We start from the raw sequence: 19,449 nt of genomic DNA, 5'->3' as shown, positions 1-19,449 counted from the left end.
CCGAAACCAAGAGTCAGACACAACCGAATGAGCCACCCAGGCACCCCTGCAATGTACTCCTAACTAGTTTCCCTGCCTCTGGCATTTCCCTTCTCCATCCCATCTTACATGCAGCTGACCAGGCATACTCTGGTTGCTCTTCTTTTAAAAAAAAATCCAGGGGCCCTTCAAGGCACACAAAATACAGAATGGCCTTTATCTCTGCAACTGTATCCTGGCAATGTCATAATACTCAGCTAAAATGCCACTGCTTCTTCATAAAGCCTCCCCCAGAAACCTTGGTTGGTGTATGTGTGTGCACTCACTCCTCTCTCTTTCATCAGCATTTGTATCTGGTTTCTCTTTATATCCTCCTAAAACCTTAGACTGAAGGTTCTCATCCTTGACATTACTGACATTTTTGGCTGGGCAATTCTTTGTTGTGGGGAGCTGACTTGCACACTTAGGAGGTTGGGCAGCATCCTTGAATGACAATAGCACCCTCCCCTAGTCATGACAATCAAAAATGTCTTCAAAGGCTACCAAATGTTCCCTGAGGGGCAAAATCACCTCTGGTTGAGAACTATTGACTTATACAGTACTGTGCACACTAATAGCTCAGTACTGACTACTCTGAATAGGTTACTTACATTTCAAAGGTCATTACTTAGGGGGGTCTGGGTGGCTCAGTCAGTTAAGCGTGTGACTCTGGCTCAGGTCATGGTCTTGCGGTCCTGTCTGTGAGTTTGAGCCCTGCAGTGGGCTCTCTGCTGAAAGCTCAGAGTCTGGAGCCTGCTTCAGATTCTGTGTTTCCCTCTCTCTCTGCCCCTCCCTCACTCACACTCGGTCTCTCTCTCTCTCTCTCTCTCTCTCTCTCTCAAAAATAAATAAACATTAAAAAAAAATGTTTTCAAAAGGTCATTACCAGAACTCACCATTACGAGTCAACTTTGGGGTAGTTCGGGAATTCACTAGGTTCTCCATTTCCAGATGAATATCTTTTGTTTCTCCAGTATCATATAAATGACGCACCTGGCAGAAAGTTAAAAAGCTGTAAAGAAGGAAAATCAAACACCAAGTAACAAGTTCCCACCAGAGAGCAAAAGACTGAGATAGCAGGTTGGGCAAAGTTCCGATAAAAGTTACAACAATGACCTTTAAATCCTTTCTGGAATGTGGTGGGGTTTACATATAAACAAACATATATTAACAGTAATAAGTTGTGCTCTGGGGTGCTTGAGCAGCGGTTAAGGTTAAGCATCTGACTCTTGATTTCACCTCAGGTCATGATCTCAAGGTTCATGGGTTCGAGCCCCACATCGGGATCCATGCTGACAGCAAGGAGCCTGCTTGGGATTCTCTCTCTCTGTCCCTTCCTCTCTTACGCTCGCTCTTGCTCTCTCTCTCAAAATGAATAAATAAACATTAAAAAAAGAAGTTGGGGCACCTGGGTGGCTTAGTTGGTTAAGTGTCCGATTCTTGGTTTCAGCTCAAGTCATGATCTCACGGTTTGTGAGTTCGAGCCCTGCATTGGGCTCTGTGCTAACAGTGTGGAGCCTGCTTGAGATCCTCTCTCTGCCCCTTCCTTGCTCATGGTCTCTCTCTCTCTGTCGCTCAAAAAAAAAAAAAGAAAAAGAAAAAAGGAAAAAAAGGTTCTAAAAATTAGCTATTCAGCCTTAGAGGGCCTTCTGATAGTCACTATTGGACCATTAATGTTACCCATTGACAGCAGGTCTCATGGACCCCTTCTACAGAAGTCTACAGAAGGCTTGAAGCTATAAACTTCAGGCAGAAAGTAAATAAAAAATTACACAAGTACATAGGCAAATATGTTGAATGGACTGCTTTCTAGAAATTGCTGGGCTCTATGGGATTACTGTGCTTTGTAAAATGTCATTCTCAATGCATTTATAAGGCTTTAGACATTCTGAGAAATAACTCAGCATCACAAAAAAATTGACCACCAGTATCTTTTACTTGCAAACAATGTTCTAACGTTCAAAGTTCTTTCAAGTGAATAATCTCATTTACCCTCACAATGATCCTGTGAATAGCTGGGGTTATTATCTCCATTTTACAGATGAAGAAACTGAGGTTCAGAGAAAATGACATGTCCAAGTCACAAGTGATTGGTGGCAATAATGCAAGTGGAAGTCACATTTCCTGAGCAGTGAACAAGTGCTCTACCCCCTACAACTTGCAATTTTAATTAGGAGGCACGGGATAAAGTCTTAGGTCCACCATTTTTGTCACATGTGATCTTCTGGCAAGTCATCAACACCTCTCTCCCTTTGCTGCTCAATCTGTTGATGGAAAGTAATACCTACCTTCAGTCATTCCAGAGAGACATATACGTGCATTATGAAAGAAGGGTGGGTATACGGTACTAATAGACACGTTTCAGTGTTTCAGAGGTCTGGTCAGTCCTGAAATGGGCTGAGAGGTAGGTAACTGACTAGAAGGCTCTTACCTGGCTTGGACGGAGGAAGTTGATGTTAATATTGGGATATCTGGTGACAGGGTCTATGCTGTATTGGCTGAAGTTCTTACTCACATTCTCAGGGGTGGTCTGAGGCAGCAACCTATAAATACTTTCCCTGCAATAACATACAATATACTCAGAGCAGTGGCAAGCACCATACACCTCTCCCTCTTCTTTGATAACATTCCTATTTTTTGATACTGCCCCCCAAAAATCTGAAGGATATGACAAATCCTCATCCTTGACCATTATTTTCCTCCAAACCTACATTAGCCCCTGCTCCCATTCCCACCACGCCAGTGATTCCACAGACACTGAACTGGTTAAGGGCCGGTAGCAAGGGAAAATACACTGTGGTGGGCTGGGATAAAAAGCCTGATCCTAATTTAAAAGGCAACTAATTTACTGTTTTGTTTTGTTTTGTTTTTTTCAAGGAGGACAATATTTAATTTTTAAGAAAATTACAGATGAAAAAAGAACTTGCTACCAAAATTGCCCAGAGTTTCTTAAGTAACAGACTTAAAATGCTGTCAACCACCAATTGCACCCAGGAAATCTTATTTCTCTAGTTCTTCTGGTCAAGGCATTTGTTCTTTATTAGCAAACAAATCCTAGGATTCTTAACCTCTTTTGTAATAATCTGCTTCAAAATATCTGACATTTGGGAGTTTGAGAAATGTTTACAAGCAGTTTGGGATTTTCTTTTGAATTCAAAGTCATTTTTTATTTCTTTTCTTATGTTAGTATGTCCCCTGCTACTGCACTGATTTCATTAGTTTAAGTCTTTCTACTTTGACAGAAGATTTAATGTACTATTTTTATGTATTTGTTCATGTGACTGTCATAAAGAATCAGATACTGTCCTTTAATGGAATGCAAAGATTCAGATACTATTTGTCAGTAACAAATTTAATTTGAAAAGGAATAAAAGAAGACCACTTAGATTAAATAATCTTTACATACCTATGATTTTATAAATAAATATCTTGCCTTTCCTTTCTTTAGTACGAAAACATCTTTAATTAAGAAAGGAAGAGAGAGAGAAGGAAGAAAACCTGTAGTCTGCCTGAGGAGCAAACCATTCATCACTCCCAGTTTTCTTGTGGAAGAGACACCTGGCTGCTTTCCATTACCTCTCAGCCAGGACTTCCAAGGGGCTTGTTCCCAGAGACCAACTTCGTACCATCCAGGCAGAGTCCATAGCAGCAAGGAAGCCCCGGGCTATTCCTGTTCCCATTGGCCAAAAAGGCTATGAAGGAGAAAGGAAATGAGGAATCAAATAAATTGTATTTTAAAAGAGGGAAACTAAATTGAGAAACGAAGAAAGTTTGCTGTTGACAGTACTTTTTGGCAACTATTCAGATACTGGGCTTTTCCACTTCATAAACTGGTAGAGGAGCAAATCACAAAAGCTGCAGAATTTCCATCCATACTTAGCATGTCTGGATGCCCTAGAGCCTGTAATCCTTCCCTACTTCCTGGTGTAACTCCTGTAGGGAGCTGACCTATGCTGCAGCATGTTGTAGACCCTCATTCTACAACCAGGGGTACTCACATTTGCTCTTAATTATTATTGTTTCCTTACTATTGCTTCTTCTATAAAGTGCTGCCATCCTTACTACTCACCTCTAGGAGGCTGTCCCCAACCAGAGCCACTAACAACTGGTGTCCATTCTGCTCCCGCACCAAGGCAGCATTCTCAGAGGCGTACATACAAGTGAAGTCGAACATGGCCACGTCAGGCTGCCCATAGTGATTGATGGCAAAATCCAGAGACGGCAGCTGCTGCTGAGTGGAGAAGTCCGCTGCCTCCCTGGCATAGTTCAGCAGAGCCTCTTGGTCCACGTTCTCCCGGGAAAGCAAGAGCTCTGTGTCGGCATAGTCCTGTCTCCAGAGAGAGAAGCAGCTTGAAAGAGAAGCCCAGCAAGAGCTACACTAAACATGTCAGACATAAGCTAGTTTCACAGCTTTTCCTTTCTTCTTAAAGTGATTTCATATCCCAAAATAAGTCTTCTACACAACTTAAAGAGAAAAGAGGCAGGCTGTTTCCTTCTTTTTTTTCTTTAAGGAGGCTTCACACCCAGTGCAAAGCCCAACGTGGGGCTTGAACTCACAACCCTGAGATCAACACCTGAGATGGGATCAAGAGTTGGACTTTGACTGAGCCACCCAGGCACCCCAGCGTCGGGAGGCTGTTTCTAAAAGTACAGACTTGGGGCACCTGGGTGGCTCAGTTGTTGAGTGTCTGACTTCAACTCACTCATGATCTCACAGTTCGTGACTTCGAGCCCCGAGTTGGGCTCTGTGCTGACAGCTCAGGGCCTAGAGCCTGCTTCGGCTTCTGTGTCTCCCTCTCTCTCTGCCCCTCCCCCACTCGCATTCTCTCTCTCTCTCTCTCTCTCTCTCTCTCTCTCAGAAATAAAAATTAAAACTTTTTTAAATTAAATAAAAGAGCACAGGCTTTGGCACCTAAAAACACAGTCCTAGCGTTTCCATTTACTTGGAGCAAGTCATATTTCTTTGATTTTGCCCAATCCATCTCTTAGAGTTGTTTTGAATACCAAATAAAATAATTTATGTGACGGTACTTTCTAAACTGAAAAGATATTTTATAATTTATGTTATTATTGGCAATCATTATCTTCTGGGTAGCAAACAGCTTTTGGCAACTGGGACCATATACAATATTTAACACTGCATAATTTATCAAATGCAAAGGGAGTACCCGAAAGCTCCAGTGCCAAAGATATAATGTGGCAGCAACAGCAGTTCCAGGGGGCTGGCAAGAAATAAACTGAAGATGGAACAGAGGTTTTCAAAATAATACATAAGATTCTGAAAGGCTTCAGAGAAACCCAGCAACAAAGAAAAACAACGATGAGAGGAAAACGGGCTTTCCACATAAAGAAGTGAAAAACTCCTTTTCTGTTTTGGGGATTCCTGGCTAACTGAGCCAAATCTTTACTCTTCTAACATGGGGCCTAAGGTTTGTTTCCAAATGTCCCTGATGGTGCTTTAGGCTAGCACTACAAGATGTTAAAAGTCAAAACACAAATACTCAAGTTGGTCCTTGAAACAGTGTTTGTTCAACATTGAGTAAGTGACCACAATGGGTTTAGTACTTAGCAGCACACATAGAAACATGGCCCCTGCCCTCTAAAAAAATAAATGAAAAGCAAGATTATTCCTACATATAGCCATACCTTGGAGAAACTGCAGATTCCGTTCCAGACCACTGTAATAAAGTGAATATCGCAATAGCGAGTCAAATGAATATTTTTGGTTTCCCCGTACATAGAAGTTATGTTTACACTATGCTGTACTCCGTTAAGTGTGGAATAGCATTTGTCTAAAAAGAAAACAGCCTACCTTAACTAAAAAATGATTTATGGCTGAAAAATGCTAACCACTATTAGAGGGTTTAGCAAGTTGTAATCACTGATCACAGATCATCATAACAAATGTAATAATGGAAATGTTTGAAATATTGTGAGAATTGCCAAAATACAACACAGAGACACGAAACAAGAAAATGCTGTTGGAAAAATGGCACCAACAGACTTAGTGCAGGATTGCCACAAACCTTTAATTTTGTTAAAAAAAAAAAAAAAAAAAAAGGCAGTAACCGTGAAGCACAACAAAACAAGGTATGCCTATAATTTCAACTGATAACCACAGTTCTGCCTAAGATGGTAGATTTGTCTTAACTTAGTCCCAAGGCATACCACCAGGTTCATTGGCTACTTCTTATTGATAAAGCATCCAACCAAGTATACCTTGCTTATGTTTTTGGCAGAATGGGCTGTACAAACTGCTTTGCCCTATTTCTGCTTATATACATAAAGGAACACAAGGCAGAGAAACAGACACAAGGTCCATGAATGGAAAAGAGACTGTGCTTCAGGCACGTGCTCATTGGCATGCCCCCAACACTGCTCTCAGATAAGGCAACAGTGTAATTCAGTGACATGATTCATTATCATCCTGAAAAGACAAAAGGCACCCTGAAATTCAGCCATGAGTCTGTGGTAAGAACTGTACAGGTCTGAATCAGCACATCTGGTGCCTCTTCTATCCATTTCATCACATGGGGATAGTAATTCTGATTCAGACTGAAGACCAAATAGGACTTAAGAAACTCTCCTTAAAGAGCCACTACTCTGTGGTTCTCTGATTTCATTTCCTGCTCATCATCTTAGGGAATGTCCTACAATTATTCACTTAGAAAAAAGGCTGAGCCAGACCTCTCATCCATTGTTAGATCATGAAGAGGTCAAAATATACCTTGATCCAGTCAGTGTTCCCTAGACTTCTGATAGTTGTATCTGCAGGAAAACCAGAACCATTCTCAGGCTTCCAGGTCAAACTCCCTTCCCCCATACCACCTTCTCCCAAAAGACAACCTATTAACCAACCAATAATCAGTCATACATGGAATTAACTATAACCACAAACCAAATCACCTAAAATTAAACTGAGTATCAGAGATAACTGAAATCTGACATTTGCTTTAGAACAATCCAATGGCAGGAGTGGGGAGTGGGGTGAGGTACTACTGAAATAATATTGGCCACATAATTGTTAAAGCTGGAAAATGGGCACATGGGGGTTCATTATACAATTCTCTCTAATTTTGTTTACATTTGAAAGTTTCCATAACAAAAGTTTGGTTTTTTTTTAAGTTAAACTAAAAAACATTAGAGGAGTTCATGTTCCTAGGAGGTGAGATGGGTGCTCATTTTCATACCCTTGAAGGAAAAACTCATCAGATAATAAAATTCTTTCCCTTAGTGGTCACATTAACTAGTACGACATAAAAAGAAGTTTGAAAGAATACATTACTCACATGCAGTATCACCCCTTTGTCTAGCAAACTCTGCTTTTTGGCTGTCATAACAAAATAGTGTGTATCATCTTTGTAGTAGACAATATTCTCCAAGTCGATACCTGCAACCAGAAAACAAATGTGTCGCATAAGGGCTTGCTGAAACGAAGGTACATTAGGGCAGCCAGAAAGTTGTACACAGGCCTACAGAGACAAGGGCTGTAAAACTCCAGGAAGAGAACATGAAAATAAAGAGATGTCTGAGCCCAGATTTTCACTTCCTGCATGTTCAGTTCATGAGAAGAGGGGGAACTTTGTTTTATACCTGCACTATCCTATAATTCACTTGATACCCTAAGGTATCCTAAAAACCATGAATAGTAGGCAGAACTATATGGATTTGAAAAAAAAGGAAAGGCTAACTTCTAGTAAGAGGGTTTGGGTTGGTTCTCAGGTTAAACCTCTTAGATAGTCATCAAAGCAACTGGGAAAATCTCGTTGGCTTTGAATAGGACAACTAGATGCCTGGAAGCAGAGTATGAACTACTGACTTTTTAATTCAATTAATCTAAAACATTGATGTAATTAATGGAAAGAAATCATGTTCTAGAAGATGGAACTGAAATTTGCTGCATGTTTTTGTTGGATCAAAAATATCAAAGTTAATGTATTCAAAAGTTATCACACAACAATCTCATTCCTGTCTAGCACATGGTTTACTTCATGCCCAAACTGGACCACAAGACTATATACTCAAGTGTGTAAAGTCAGGTTCTCAGTGAACCAGAGAACTATCAACCAATAGCTTACTGCATTGAGCACCATCACTCAGAGCCATAACATAGGGGAAGGGCTTGGAGAAGAGCTGGTAGAAGACAGAATGAACCCTTAAAAACAAATAAATAACTAAACCCAGAGCAGCCCTGTCACTGTAAGGAAGACAAAGAACACTAGAGTAGGAGATAGTGATAAGGAAAGCATTATACTAACAACAAAGTATAGAAGTGAAGAAAGAGCAGAGGGGCAAACAAGCAATAATAGCAATGACCACCCACCCACTCTACCAAACCCTCTAAGAGAAGAATCACAAGCAGTTATTTAAATTTTTATCCTAATTGCTTTGGAGGCATCTATACCAACCTGTGGCTTCTCTCAGTTCCTGGAAAAATTTTTGGTTGAAAATAAAAGCCACACCACTGATCTCTTCCACTTTGGCTTCTGCTGTTGTATTTCGGTTAATAAAATTTGCTGTAATGGCAATTGCCAATTTGCCACGAAATTCTTTCCGGCGAAATCCTAGAAGGAAAGACATTTTCAGAGGTGGCCACAGCTTGCTAGAAAAGGAAGATCACTTCAAACAGAAAGGGATGCTGATGAAGACATTAGGGAACATGAGGGATGGGAATCAATGGGAAATTTTTAGGGCAATTCTTCTCTATTTGAAAATAAGGTTTACCTGCCAAAAAATATAAGAGTTCAGGAAAGAAGTCAAAGTCTCCCCTTTACTAACAAGCAATATGAAATCTAACTGACCAGAATATTAATTAGTGCAAAGGTTTCCAAAGGAAAGAAAAGAAAAGAAAAGAAAAAAGAGAAAAGAAAAGCCACCAGCTTACTAAACTTAGATTTAATCCTGCAACCATTTAAAGTCAACCATTTAAAGTACAGCTTATCTCCTAGTGCCCTAACAAGTATGTCCTATAAGAAGTAACCAGGTACCAGTTGGCTAGTGGAAGGCTGGGCTTGCTATTCAATTAGTATAAACAGTACACATATGCTGATTTTTAGGAGTATCGATTCTGATGACACAAACTCTCACTCACCCCAGGGTTGGGAAAGGTTACCCTTCCCTCTGCTATGAAGCAGGCAAAGGGGTATTGACAAATACCTTCCAAGGTGTTCCTACGGCCATCCCCTCCGATGATCACTTCAAATTCATATTCTGACACAGGATGGGTTTTGGGGTGGACAAGTGCCCGCCAACCTATCCCTGTGGACCAAAGTCAAAATGAAGGTCATCACCAAGACCATATTCATATACCTAAAACACCTTTAGGTACCAAAGGCAGACTGCACAAAACCCCAAACAGAAAACACTAGGTGTAAAAGCATGAGGTACAAACACCACAGAAAGAAAGAAGTCTTGAAGAAGGCTCACAAAGGAACATTCCCCATCATATGATTTGCAATAATGAATACAAGTGTTTGCAAGAAAGGCCTCCCCATTAAGGCAAAAGTTCCTCAAAAGATATAGTCTGTACAACTGCAGAAGGCTCTTTAACTAGTTCTGAAAATAACCCAGAGATTCTTGTAGTTTTCTCCCTTGATTTCATCTTTTCTCACCCACTCAATTCCCTTTTATCCCTTCTTCATTTGTCCAATCCAACTCACGTTCATTTTCTTGGTCCTCAGGAGGCTGTACAAGGCCTTGGAATTCCACATTGACATGGATCTCAATGCCTAGGATCAAGGCTACTTTCAAAAGTATTAGCTGAAGCTGACGGATACCTGGGGGAACAAAAAGATCATACTAGTGAGGGCACACTGAAAAGAGAGTACCCGTCAGTGATTACTGCTCAGGTGCTCATCTGCCCACCTGTACAGTTTACCCAGATTCTCAAAGTCTCTGTAGCTGGAGACATTTTCCAAACCGTGCTTTACAGCTTCTTTCCTTCTTTTTTAAGGGAAAATAAATCCTCTGCAAGAGATGTTCTAGAGAGACATTCAAGGTCATTCCCACCTCTTGGGTTAGGTGTTCAAAACCACCAAAAGCTCTGAGACAACAGAGATTGCGAACAACAGGAGACTCTCTTTTCCATCTTCCCCTGATTCAGTCAGAGCCACAGTCATCTAACAGCATCTACAATCCTGACAGGACATTGTACCTACCATAAGAGGCAAAAGATGTGCACCCATACGTAGGCTCTCCAGTCTGATACAAAGGGGCTGCACTACTTGAGATTTCCACAGCATCTCCCTTTCATCTTATTATCTCACTCATCTTCACATACTCTATAATTATAAAGTAAGAAGGGGAAACCTTAATCTCTTACCATTCCCCCTCCCACCACTGGTCTACAGGTGCAGAAACTAAGGCTTAAAATGACTGAAAGTCTTGCTCATTATCACACTGAGATTTATTTATTTCATGTCCAATGAATGACTACCAAGTGGTAAGATAAAAACCTGTCCCTAATGTAGGACTCTCTCAGCTCCAAGGCAAATCCTACATAAGGCAGACAAATCCACTGAATCAAATGACCCTTGGTCCTCTCTTAAGACCAAACTCACCTACAGCTTCTGACTAAGCTGGTACATGCAAATCCTCATCTAAGCCATCTCGGTTATTTTCCCCTGCTTACCACAACCACCACCCTTCTGAGTCACACTCCTAAAGGCTCATTAAATCCCATTCTAACACATATCGAATATTTGCAGACAACCGGATTCCAAGATGCTTTACATATTATAGCCCAACAGATGGGCAGAGTACTTCCTCTGCCAGTGGAGTGTGGTAGCTGTTGGCCAATATTTGAAAAGTTGGCACAACTCCCTCAAACAGCCAAAGTTAAGCAGTTTAATGTTTTTTGCAGGACACATCTGGAGGAGCTCAGAACAAAAGTTCCTTGATAAGGCTTTCCTGGAATCATTAACGATGATCAATAAACAAGACTTGAACTTCATAATGTAGACATCATCTGTTCTGAATCACTTTTTAGGTAGGCTGCTTACTCATGAAAACAAAATCACTGTCTGCATTAACCTGTATTTACTCTATAGGGAAAAGCATGGGCCCAAGCTGAGCTTGGAGATGACAAAAGTACAGCAAGAGCTATCCAGGTTGTAGACCTTATGAAAATCACCTAACCAAACGAATCTCATTACTGATTTGCCACTTACGACAAAATTAGGAGGCTGCTTCCATAACTGTGGCTTTACAGAAATGCGTCCCCATAGCATTTTGTTCTTACATTAGTAGAGTATCTATCATATCACATTAGACAGAGCCTCATGCTTTGTGCTTCTTCCCCTGGACTAAAAACCACCAAAGGGTCAAGGCTCAAATTGGTAGTATTTCCTAGCCTGGCCCTGATGCTGATCCCACCCACTGCAAGTGCTCAGTAAGAGTTCAAGACCTAACTTTAGAAATCCTTAAGCTAAACTCATTTCATAGGAGATAACCCTTGTAGGTAAGAGTCCTAGGTTACAGACCAGTGCATCACAGGTATTTTGACTCCAAGCAGAGTGCATTTTCTATACATTAGATACTAATGATATCAGAACAAACTGGGCTGGATGAGTATGAATTCCTCAATCTGCCCTTTTTACCGAACAAGTGGGTAGAGGTAGGGGTGAGATCTTATAGGGGAACTGGTTTTACTTACTGATATGGTCAATAGCTCCAGCACAGAACTTGCCATAGAACTTCTTGGCACCCAGACCTCGTAGATCATGTATGGTGAATGGCCAGAGATGCAAGACATTGTTGCGGGAGAAGGCATCTCGTTTCTCAATAACAACCACTTTAGCTCCCAATAAGGATAAGTCAATGGCTGTACGGAGACCACAGGGGCCAGCTCCAATGATGAGACACTGAAAAACACAGCTGCTTTCAGGGCAAAGGGAGCACCTCTTAGGAAAGTTCACATTTCTATAACAGTTTCATGGATCACATAACCATCATTCCCCAAAGCCCCCAAACAGGGGTATTCTCCCAAGAAATCTTGGGAGACCCAACTGGGTCACAGGAGACAACCTGCAATGGCTTGAGAGAAAAGCTGGTGATTGTTATGGATACCGGAGACTCTTAACTGTCAGTACTGGACATAAACCCAGCACGTGTTCACCTGTAGATTTGTAATACATTGAAGTGGATCATCATTTCAACAAATGATTTGAAAATCAGATGTCACCTTAATTGACAGGAGAGGATCTTTTGCGAGGTTTCTAAGTCAAGGAGATTTCTGTCCAAAGAGACACAGATTATTAAATACGTAGTTCAGGCAATCTTTTTCTTTTTAATGTTTTATTTATTTTTGAGAGAGAGGGAGAGACAGAGTGCGAGTGGAGGAGGGACAAAGTGGAGAAAGAGAGACATACGGAATCCAAAGCAGGCTCCAGGCTCTGAACTGTCAGCACAGAGCCCGATTTGGGGCTTGAACTCACAAACTGTGAGATCATGACATGAGCCGAAGTTGGACACTTAACCGACTGAGCCACCCAGGTGCCCCATATAGTTCAGGTCAGGCAATCCAAAGAGTCTTGGAATGAGTCTACTACTCAAGGATTCCTAGAAGGCAACTTTCAAGAGCCAAAGTTTTATGTGCTGAAAAGAGTTCTAAAATCACCATCTTTAGACCAAAAATCCAGGAAACTGATCTTCAAGACCCTTATTCTAGAAAGTACTCAGGGTGAGAATGGACACTTAACTAATTTGTACTCTATTCACAGAAGGGAAAAAAGACATAAAATGTTTCTGGTTTTGAATTCATTTTATTTGTAATAAAATTCCAGAACTCAGTCATAAAAGTCATGCCTCTAAATTTCTTGAATTCTGATGAGTATCTACCCAGATGCAAATCCACTGGAGGAGGTATCCACACAGGGCAAAGTAAAGCTCATGAAAGGACATTAATGATCTAGTCACGAAGTCATCCGCAACTTCATTTCTTTGCTAGCCTGCTCCAAATTTCTCACAAAAGGTGTTTTCACAAAGGAGGAAAGCAGGAAATATATTATTCCTTCTCCACTTCCTTGTACCTACCCCTGCACAGGTGACTGAGTATCTCCCCTGTTTCATGAAAACTCTATTTCTCTAGATTGTGAAGAAAGCAAAAGAAATATTTCGGCTTACAAGGCCCTTGCTTATCAAAACAAATCTTTGGAATACGGATGAAAAGAGGTCTGAAGCTTGCGGCAAATCCCCAAGTTAGCAAATACTATCTATACCTTATCGGTCATAAGTATGGAATAAAGACTTTATAAACATGACATGACAGGTATTACGAAGCCATGTTCAGATAGGATGCTAACAGGGCATGGCTACTTCTTTGCTAAGTGACTTGCATCCTCCTAATAGTGTGAGATTCAAAATAGAGCCTCAGGGAAAAAAAAAGTTCCTATACCACTTGACTTCAGGGTTGTTCAGCTCTTAAAGAGCTGAAACACTGAATGTTCAGTATGTGAATACATGAAGTAAGAATAGGGTCGGGGGTACCTGGGTGGCTCAGTTGGTTAAGCACTAAGTGTCCAACTCTTGATTTCGGCTCAGGTCATAACCTCATAGTTCACGGGATCAAGCCCTATGTCAGGCTCCACACTGAGTGTGGAGCCTGCTTGGGAGTCTTTCTCTGTCCCTCTCCAACTCGCATACACACTTGCACACGTGAGTTCTCTCAAAATAAATAAATAAACATTTAAAAAAAAAGAATAGGGTCTGGGAAATGGGAACAGTCAACTGAACACAGGTAACAAACCCACGAAGTTTCAACAAGGTAGAAGTTGGACTCTCTGTGATAGGTCTTGGCTAGACTCTGCCTAGTTCTCACCCAGTCTACCTCTACCCAATCCTTTTCTTTGGCCTACCTCTACTCAAAATCTTTTCTTTTCTGGTTTAATCCTTAGGTCACTGACCCCAAAGCCTGGGAGAAGCCAAACCCTTACCTTGGTGTTAGTGCATGCTTTTCCCTTTTTGTAGTCTTTGTGGCTGCCCCGCTTGTCCAACTTTGCCCACAGGGCTTTGGCTTTCCAGTAGTTAAGCTTGGACTTGAGCTTGTGATAAAAGGAGCGGTAGTCCTTAGGCTTCAGTTCTAGGTGGTCACATAGCTCTTGGAAGGCCTTAAGGGTTCCCTTGCAGGTGGTGGCCTGCACAAACCGGTCAAAAAGGACGTGAGCACGATTCATGGTCTCATTCTTACTGTCCTCCATGCTTCCCCACTCTCAGCACCCTCAACAAAGGGGGCAATGGGATGGCTGTTGATCCACCCGATTCCGTCACATTAATCTAACAAAAATAAAGAAAAAGGAATGGTTAGCAAATCCAAATGCCTACCTACAAACATTTGCTTTTCTTTTCTTTTTAAATGTTTATTTTTGAGAGAGAGACAGAGTGCAAGAGAGGGAGGGACAGAGAGGGGGAGACACAGAATCCAAAGCAGGCTCCAGGCTCTGAGCTGTCAGCACAGAGCCCGATGAGGGGCTCGAACCCACAAACCATGAGATCATGACTTGAGCTGAAGTTGGACACTTATCCAACTGAGCCACACAGGCACCCCGTACCTACACACATTTTCTAGGATATGTACCTCTTTTTCAAAGTGGAGTTCCTAAGTGTCATATTCATTCAACAAATGTATATCCTATACCTTTTTGTTTTAAATTTTTTTTCCTTTAACATTTTTATTTATTATTAAGAGACAGAGAGACACAGAGCATGAGTGGGGGAGGGGCAGAAAGAGAGGGAGACACAGAATCCAAAGTAGGCTCCAGGCTCTGTGCTATCAGCACAGAGCCTGACATGGGGCTTGAACTCAAAACTGTAAGATCATGACCTAAGCTGAAGTCGGTCACTTAACCAACTGAGACACCCAGGTGCCCCTACCCTATACCTTCTACATGCCAAGCACTATCTCAGACACTGGGGATGGAAAGATGAGTAAGACAGTGTTTGCTTTCAAGGATCTTCAGTGGGTGAGACAGATTAATAAACAAAATGTTAAACGTACTGGGGCGCCTGGATGGCTCACTTGGTTGAGTGTCCAAGTCTTGATTTGGGCTCAGGTCATTATCTCATGGTTCATGAGATTGAGTTCTACATTGGGTTCTGCACTGACAGTGCAGAGCCTGCTTGGGGATTCTCTCTCCCTCTCTCCCTGCCTCTCCTTGGCTCGTGCACACGCACATGGGTGCATGCACAGTCTCTCTCAAAAACAAATAAATAAACTAAAAAAAAAAAAAGAATGTTAAATGCACTATGCTACGTGTCATTAGAATGAGAGAGGCATGAGGGATTTGGTAATATAGAAGATAAGAACCTAATTGCAGTGGGTCCTTGTTGAAGATGAACTTCTGAAAGGTGACAGCTGAGTCTTTCAGGATAAATCAGTGTAGCCAGGTGGGGAAGAAGTGTAGAATGTGGAAAAGGAAATAAAATAGGAAGGCTTATGAGTGAGTGACTCTTATAGATGAAAGACTCCAGAATGATTTCCAGGTTTCCAGCTAAGGCAACTGAGTAAATGGTGGGCCAGGCCAATGGATTAAAAATAGAACTCATCTGTGAGGGTAGAGTGGTGAGATCCCTTTTGGCCTGTTACATGTGAGCTGCCTTGCAGAGGTTCTCATTAGGCAGTCAGGTATGTATTTGTAGCTCAGGGGAGTAGCTGGGGATGAACGCCTAGACTGGGGAGTCATTAGCATACAGGTGGTAGTTGAACCTACAAAAGTGGTACAATCACACAAGGAGAGCCCATGGCAAGAGAGAGCCAAGAGCTCTGGATAAAATCTGGGACTCATCAACTTGTAAGGAATTGGCAGAGAAAGAAGAGCTCTCTAAAAAGATTATGAGGCACAGTGGAGAGAGGTCTGAAGAGAACCAAAGGGCAGTTTCCTAGCAGTCTAAGAAGCACAAAGTTCAGAAGTGTTAAAGTAAGTAGGTATTCAAATGACTGAAAAAGTCCTGCTGCTACACATGATACATGGCAGGGTGGGAAGATTTTATAGCCATTCCATTTTGCCCACAAACATATTTGACAAAAATTATAATGTCTACCCGTTCCATTTATCCAAAACATCTACACATCTACCATCCTATGTTTGCTGGCTAGAACCTTAAGATGGGAGAAGACCCTTTACATGCTCTTTTAATGCACTCACTTCCTTGGGTCTGTTTCATCATTTTTGTAGCACATTTTATTTATCATCACTACTTAGACCTATTATTGGGAGGTAGGAGGCAAAGGGCCGAAGACCAAAGAACAAAGAAGCAGACCAGAGCAAGGAGACAAGCACTAACACAGCGCTGAACCCCCCTGTGACAGATATTGGTTGCATGACCCTGGACAAGTCACTTTGTCTCACCAAGCCTTGATTTTCCCTTGTGTAAGATGAAGTTATACTGGATGTTCTCTAAACTCCTCTTCCAATTCTCAAGTTTTCTGAGTTTATCAGTGAGGAAATACTCATGGTCACAGTACTCACCTCTGGTGTTCTAGTCAGAATGCTCCATCATAGGCATACCACCAATTTGCTGTTAGTGTGACAAACAGGACTGCACTGAAACTTTGCTTTAAAGAGGACTTAGTCTATACTACCCAAAACAATCCACACATTCAATACAATCCCTGTCATCATAACACCAGCATTCTTCACAGAGCTAGAACAAACAGTTCTAAAATTTGTATGGAACCAGAAAAGACTCTAAATAGCCAAAACAATCTTGAAAAAGAAAACCAAAGCTGGAGGCATTATGATTCCGGACTTCAAGCTGTATTACAAAGCTGTAATCATCAAGGCAGTACGGTACTGGCACAAAAACAGACACACAGACCAAAGGAACATAATATAGAATCCAGAAATGGACCCACACATGTGTGGCTAACACATCTTTGATGAAGCAGGAAAGACTATCCAATGTTAAAAAGACAGCCTCTTCAGCAAATGGTACTGGGAAAACTGGACAGCGACATGCAGAAAAATGAACCTGGACCATTTTCTTAGACCATATACAAAAATAAACTTGAAATGGATGAAAGACCTAAATATAAGACAGGAAACCATCAAAATCCTAGAGGAGAAAATAGGCAACAACCTCTCTGATCTCAGCTGCAGCAACATCTTACTAGACATGTCTCCAGAGGCAAGGGAAATAAAAGCAAAAATGAACTATTGGGACCTCATCAAGATAGAAAGCTTCTGCACAGAGAAGGAAACAATCAACAAAACTAAAAGGCAACCAACAGAATGGGAGAAGATATTTGCAAATGGCCTATTGGATAAAGAGTTAATATCCAAAATCTATAAAGAACTTATCAAACTCAACACCCAAAAAACATATAATCCAGTGAAAAAATGGGCAAAAGACATGAACAGACACTTTTCCAAAGAAGATATCCAGATGGCTAACAGACACATGAAAAGATGCTCAGTATCACTCATCATCAGGTAAATACAAATTAAAACCACAATGAGATATCACCTCACACCTGTTAGAATGGCTAAAATTAACAAGTTAGGAAACAACAGATGTTGGCAAGGATGCAGAGAAAGAGAAACACTTTTGCACTGCTGGTGGTAATGAAAACTAGTGTGCCCACTCTGGAAAACAGTATAGATGTTTCTCAAAAAATTAAAAATAGAGTTACCCTACGACTAGGCAGTCGTACTATTAGGTATTTATCCACAGGGTACAAAAATGCTGATTCAAAGAGGCACATGCACCCAATGTTTATAGCAGCACTATCAACAATAGGCAAATTATGGAAAGAGCCCAAATGTCCATTGACTGACAAATGGATAAAGATGTGGTGTACGTACACACACACACACACACACACACACACACACACACACACACACACACTGGAATATTACTTGGCAATCAAAAAGAATTAAATTTTGCCATTTGCAACAACATGGATGGAACTAGAATGTATTACGCTAAGCAAAATAAGTCAGAGAAAGACAAATACATGATTTCACTCATGTGGAATTTAAGAAACAAAACAGATGAACATAGGGGAAGGGAAGAAAAAATAAGATAAAAACGGAGGCAAACCGTAAAAGACTCTCAAATATAGCAAACAAACTGAGGGGTTGCTGGCAGGGCGTTGGGTGGGGAGGATGGGCTAAATGGGTGATGGACGTAAAGGAGGGCACTTGTTGGGATGACCACTGGGTAAGTGATGAATCACTAAATTCTACTCCTGAAACCTTTATTACACTATATGTTAACTAACTTGGATTTAAATAAAATTTAAAAAATAATTATAATAAAATAAAAAATAAAGAGGTCTTATTCTTGGAGATGGGGGAAGACAGAGGAAGGGAGCTGTTGATCCATTGTGGTCAGGAGGGGTACAGAAGCAAGAAGTGACTCATTATTTAGGGAACCAACCCAAGAGCACTAGGAGCCACCAAACTGTATTGCTGATTAAATCAATTCTCAGAAGGCATCAAGTTCCAGACTGACATGGAAGAGACCAATCTTCTGTCCTAAAGCTCTTATACTGGGTAAGCCTCTGAGAACAGAATACCCCTTCGTGAAGTAGAAATAACATCCTGCTTCTCTCTACCATGATATTATAAGGCTAAACCAATAAACCAAATCAACTGGAGATGTATCTTAAGTATCATGGGAGAAAGTAATAACTACATAAGAACTGACATTTTCCCTTTACATCAACAGATACGACAGTCTTCATATACTATGGAGGCCGAGTTGAAGATGGTAATTCTTTACCTGGAACACACGGACTCGGCTTCTCATCTCAGATATATACTTACTCAACAACCTCTCCTGGTTCTGGATATAAAAACTACACTGGTAAAAAACATAACTTGTCTCAATAACCACATGGCCAAGAGTCCATCAAGAGATGGAATTAAATAGAACTAACCTCTAGTCCCCTCTAAATAAAAATTTATTCTAGGTAACAGTAAGCAGCAAGAGAAATATTTTAAAGTTCCTAAAAAGAGCCCACTCTTTTTCTTATATGCCAAGGCTTATCTTAGAAATGGTACAGTATCTGGTTGGCTCAGCTGGTCGAGCATCTGACTCTTGATTTTGGCTCAGGTCATAATCTCCCAGGGTTGTGGGATTGAGCCCTGTGTTGGGCTCGGTACTGGGCGTGGAGCCTGCCTAGGGTACTCTCTCCCTTTCTCCCTCTCCTTTTGCCCCTCTCCCCTGCTTGTGCTCACTCTTTCTCCGAGAGAGAGAGAGAGAGAGAGAGAGAGAGAGAGAGAGAGAAATGGGACATATTCAAAAGATGGCTTGTGGGGGCAGAAAAAAACAGATGTGTTTATCCAAAGGCAGAAGAAAGGGTGACAGGTAACAACCAATGACTAGAAACAAAGTTCCCAAAGTGATTGCCTCTTGGCTTCCTTGTGTGGATTTCTGTGCCTTTATTTGCTTTTTTGGCAAACAGACAGCATTTTGCAATCCTGACCC

At 41.2% G+C, this 19,449-nt stretch overlaps 1 protein-coding gene across 18 annotated transcripts in view; it reads right to left on the bottom strand.

The window, feature by feature from the left end:
* MICAL3 (microtubule associated monooxygenase, calponin and LIM domain containing 3) overlaps positions 1-19,449 on the bottom strand; it is a 224,778-nt gene that overhangs the window by 104,281 nt on the left and 101,048 nt on the right. For all 18 annotated transcript variants that reach the window (XR_007153765.1, XR_007153766.1, XR_007153767.1 and 15 more), the window contains exons 2-11: positions 13,950-14,289; positions 11,672-11,879; positions 9,678-9,794; positions 9,175-9,276; positions 8,427-8,582; positions 7,308-7,408; positions 4,088-4,345; positions 3,595-3,710; positions 2,450-2,576; positions 915-1,011 (exon numbers count right to left, since the gene is read on the bottom strand). Coding sequence is in view for 15 of the 18 variants with exons in the window: in XM_047865310.1 (XP_047721266.1) it covers positions 915-1,011; positions 2,450-2,576; positions 3,595-3,710; positions 4,088-4,345; positions 7,308-7,408; positions 8,427-8,582; positions 9,175-9,276; positions 9,678-9,794; positions 11,672-11,879; positions 13,950-14,213 (1,546 nt within the window). In the remaining 3 variants the exon portion in view is untranslated. The remainder of the gene's footprint in view (positions 1-914; positions 1,012-2,449; positions 2,577-3,594; positions 3,711-4,087; positions 4,346-7,307; positions 7,409-8,426; positions 8,583-9,174; positions 9,277-9,677; positions 9,795-11,671; positions 11,880-13,949; positions 14,290-19,449) is intronic.

Source organism: Prionailurus viverrinus, chromosome B4 (genome assembly GCF_022837055.1).
Source record: "Prionailurus viverrinus isolate Anna chromosome B4, UM_Priviv_1.0, whole genome shotgun sequence".
In the NCBI taxonomy this organism is placed as follows: Eukaryota; Metazoa; Chordata; class Mammalia; order Carnivora; family Felidae; genus Prionailurus; species Prionailurus viverrinus.
Note: the sequence above shows the minus strand (reverse complement) of the source record. Positions and strands in the feature narration are given on the sequence as shown.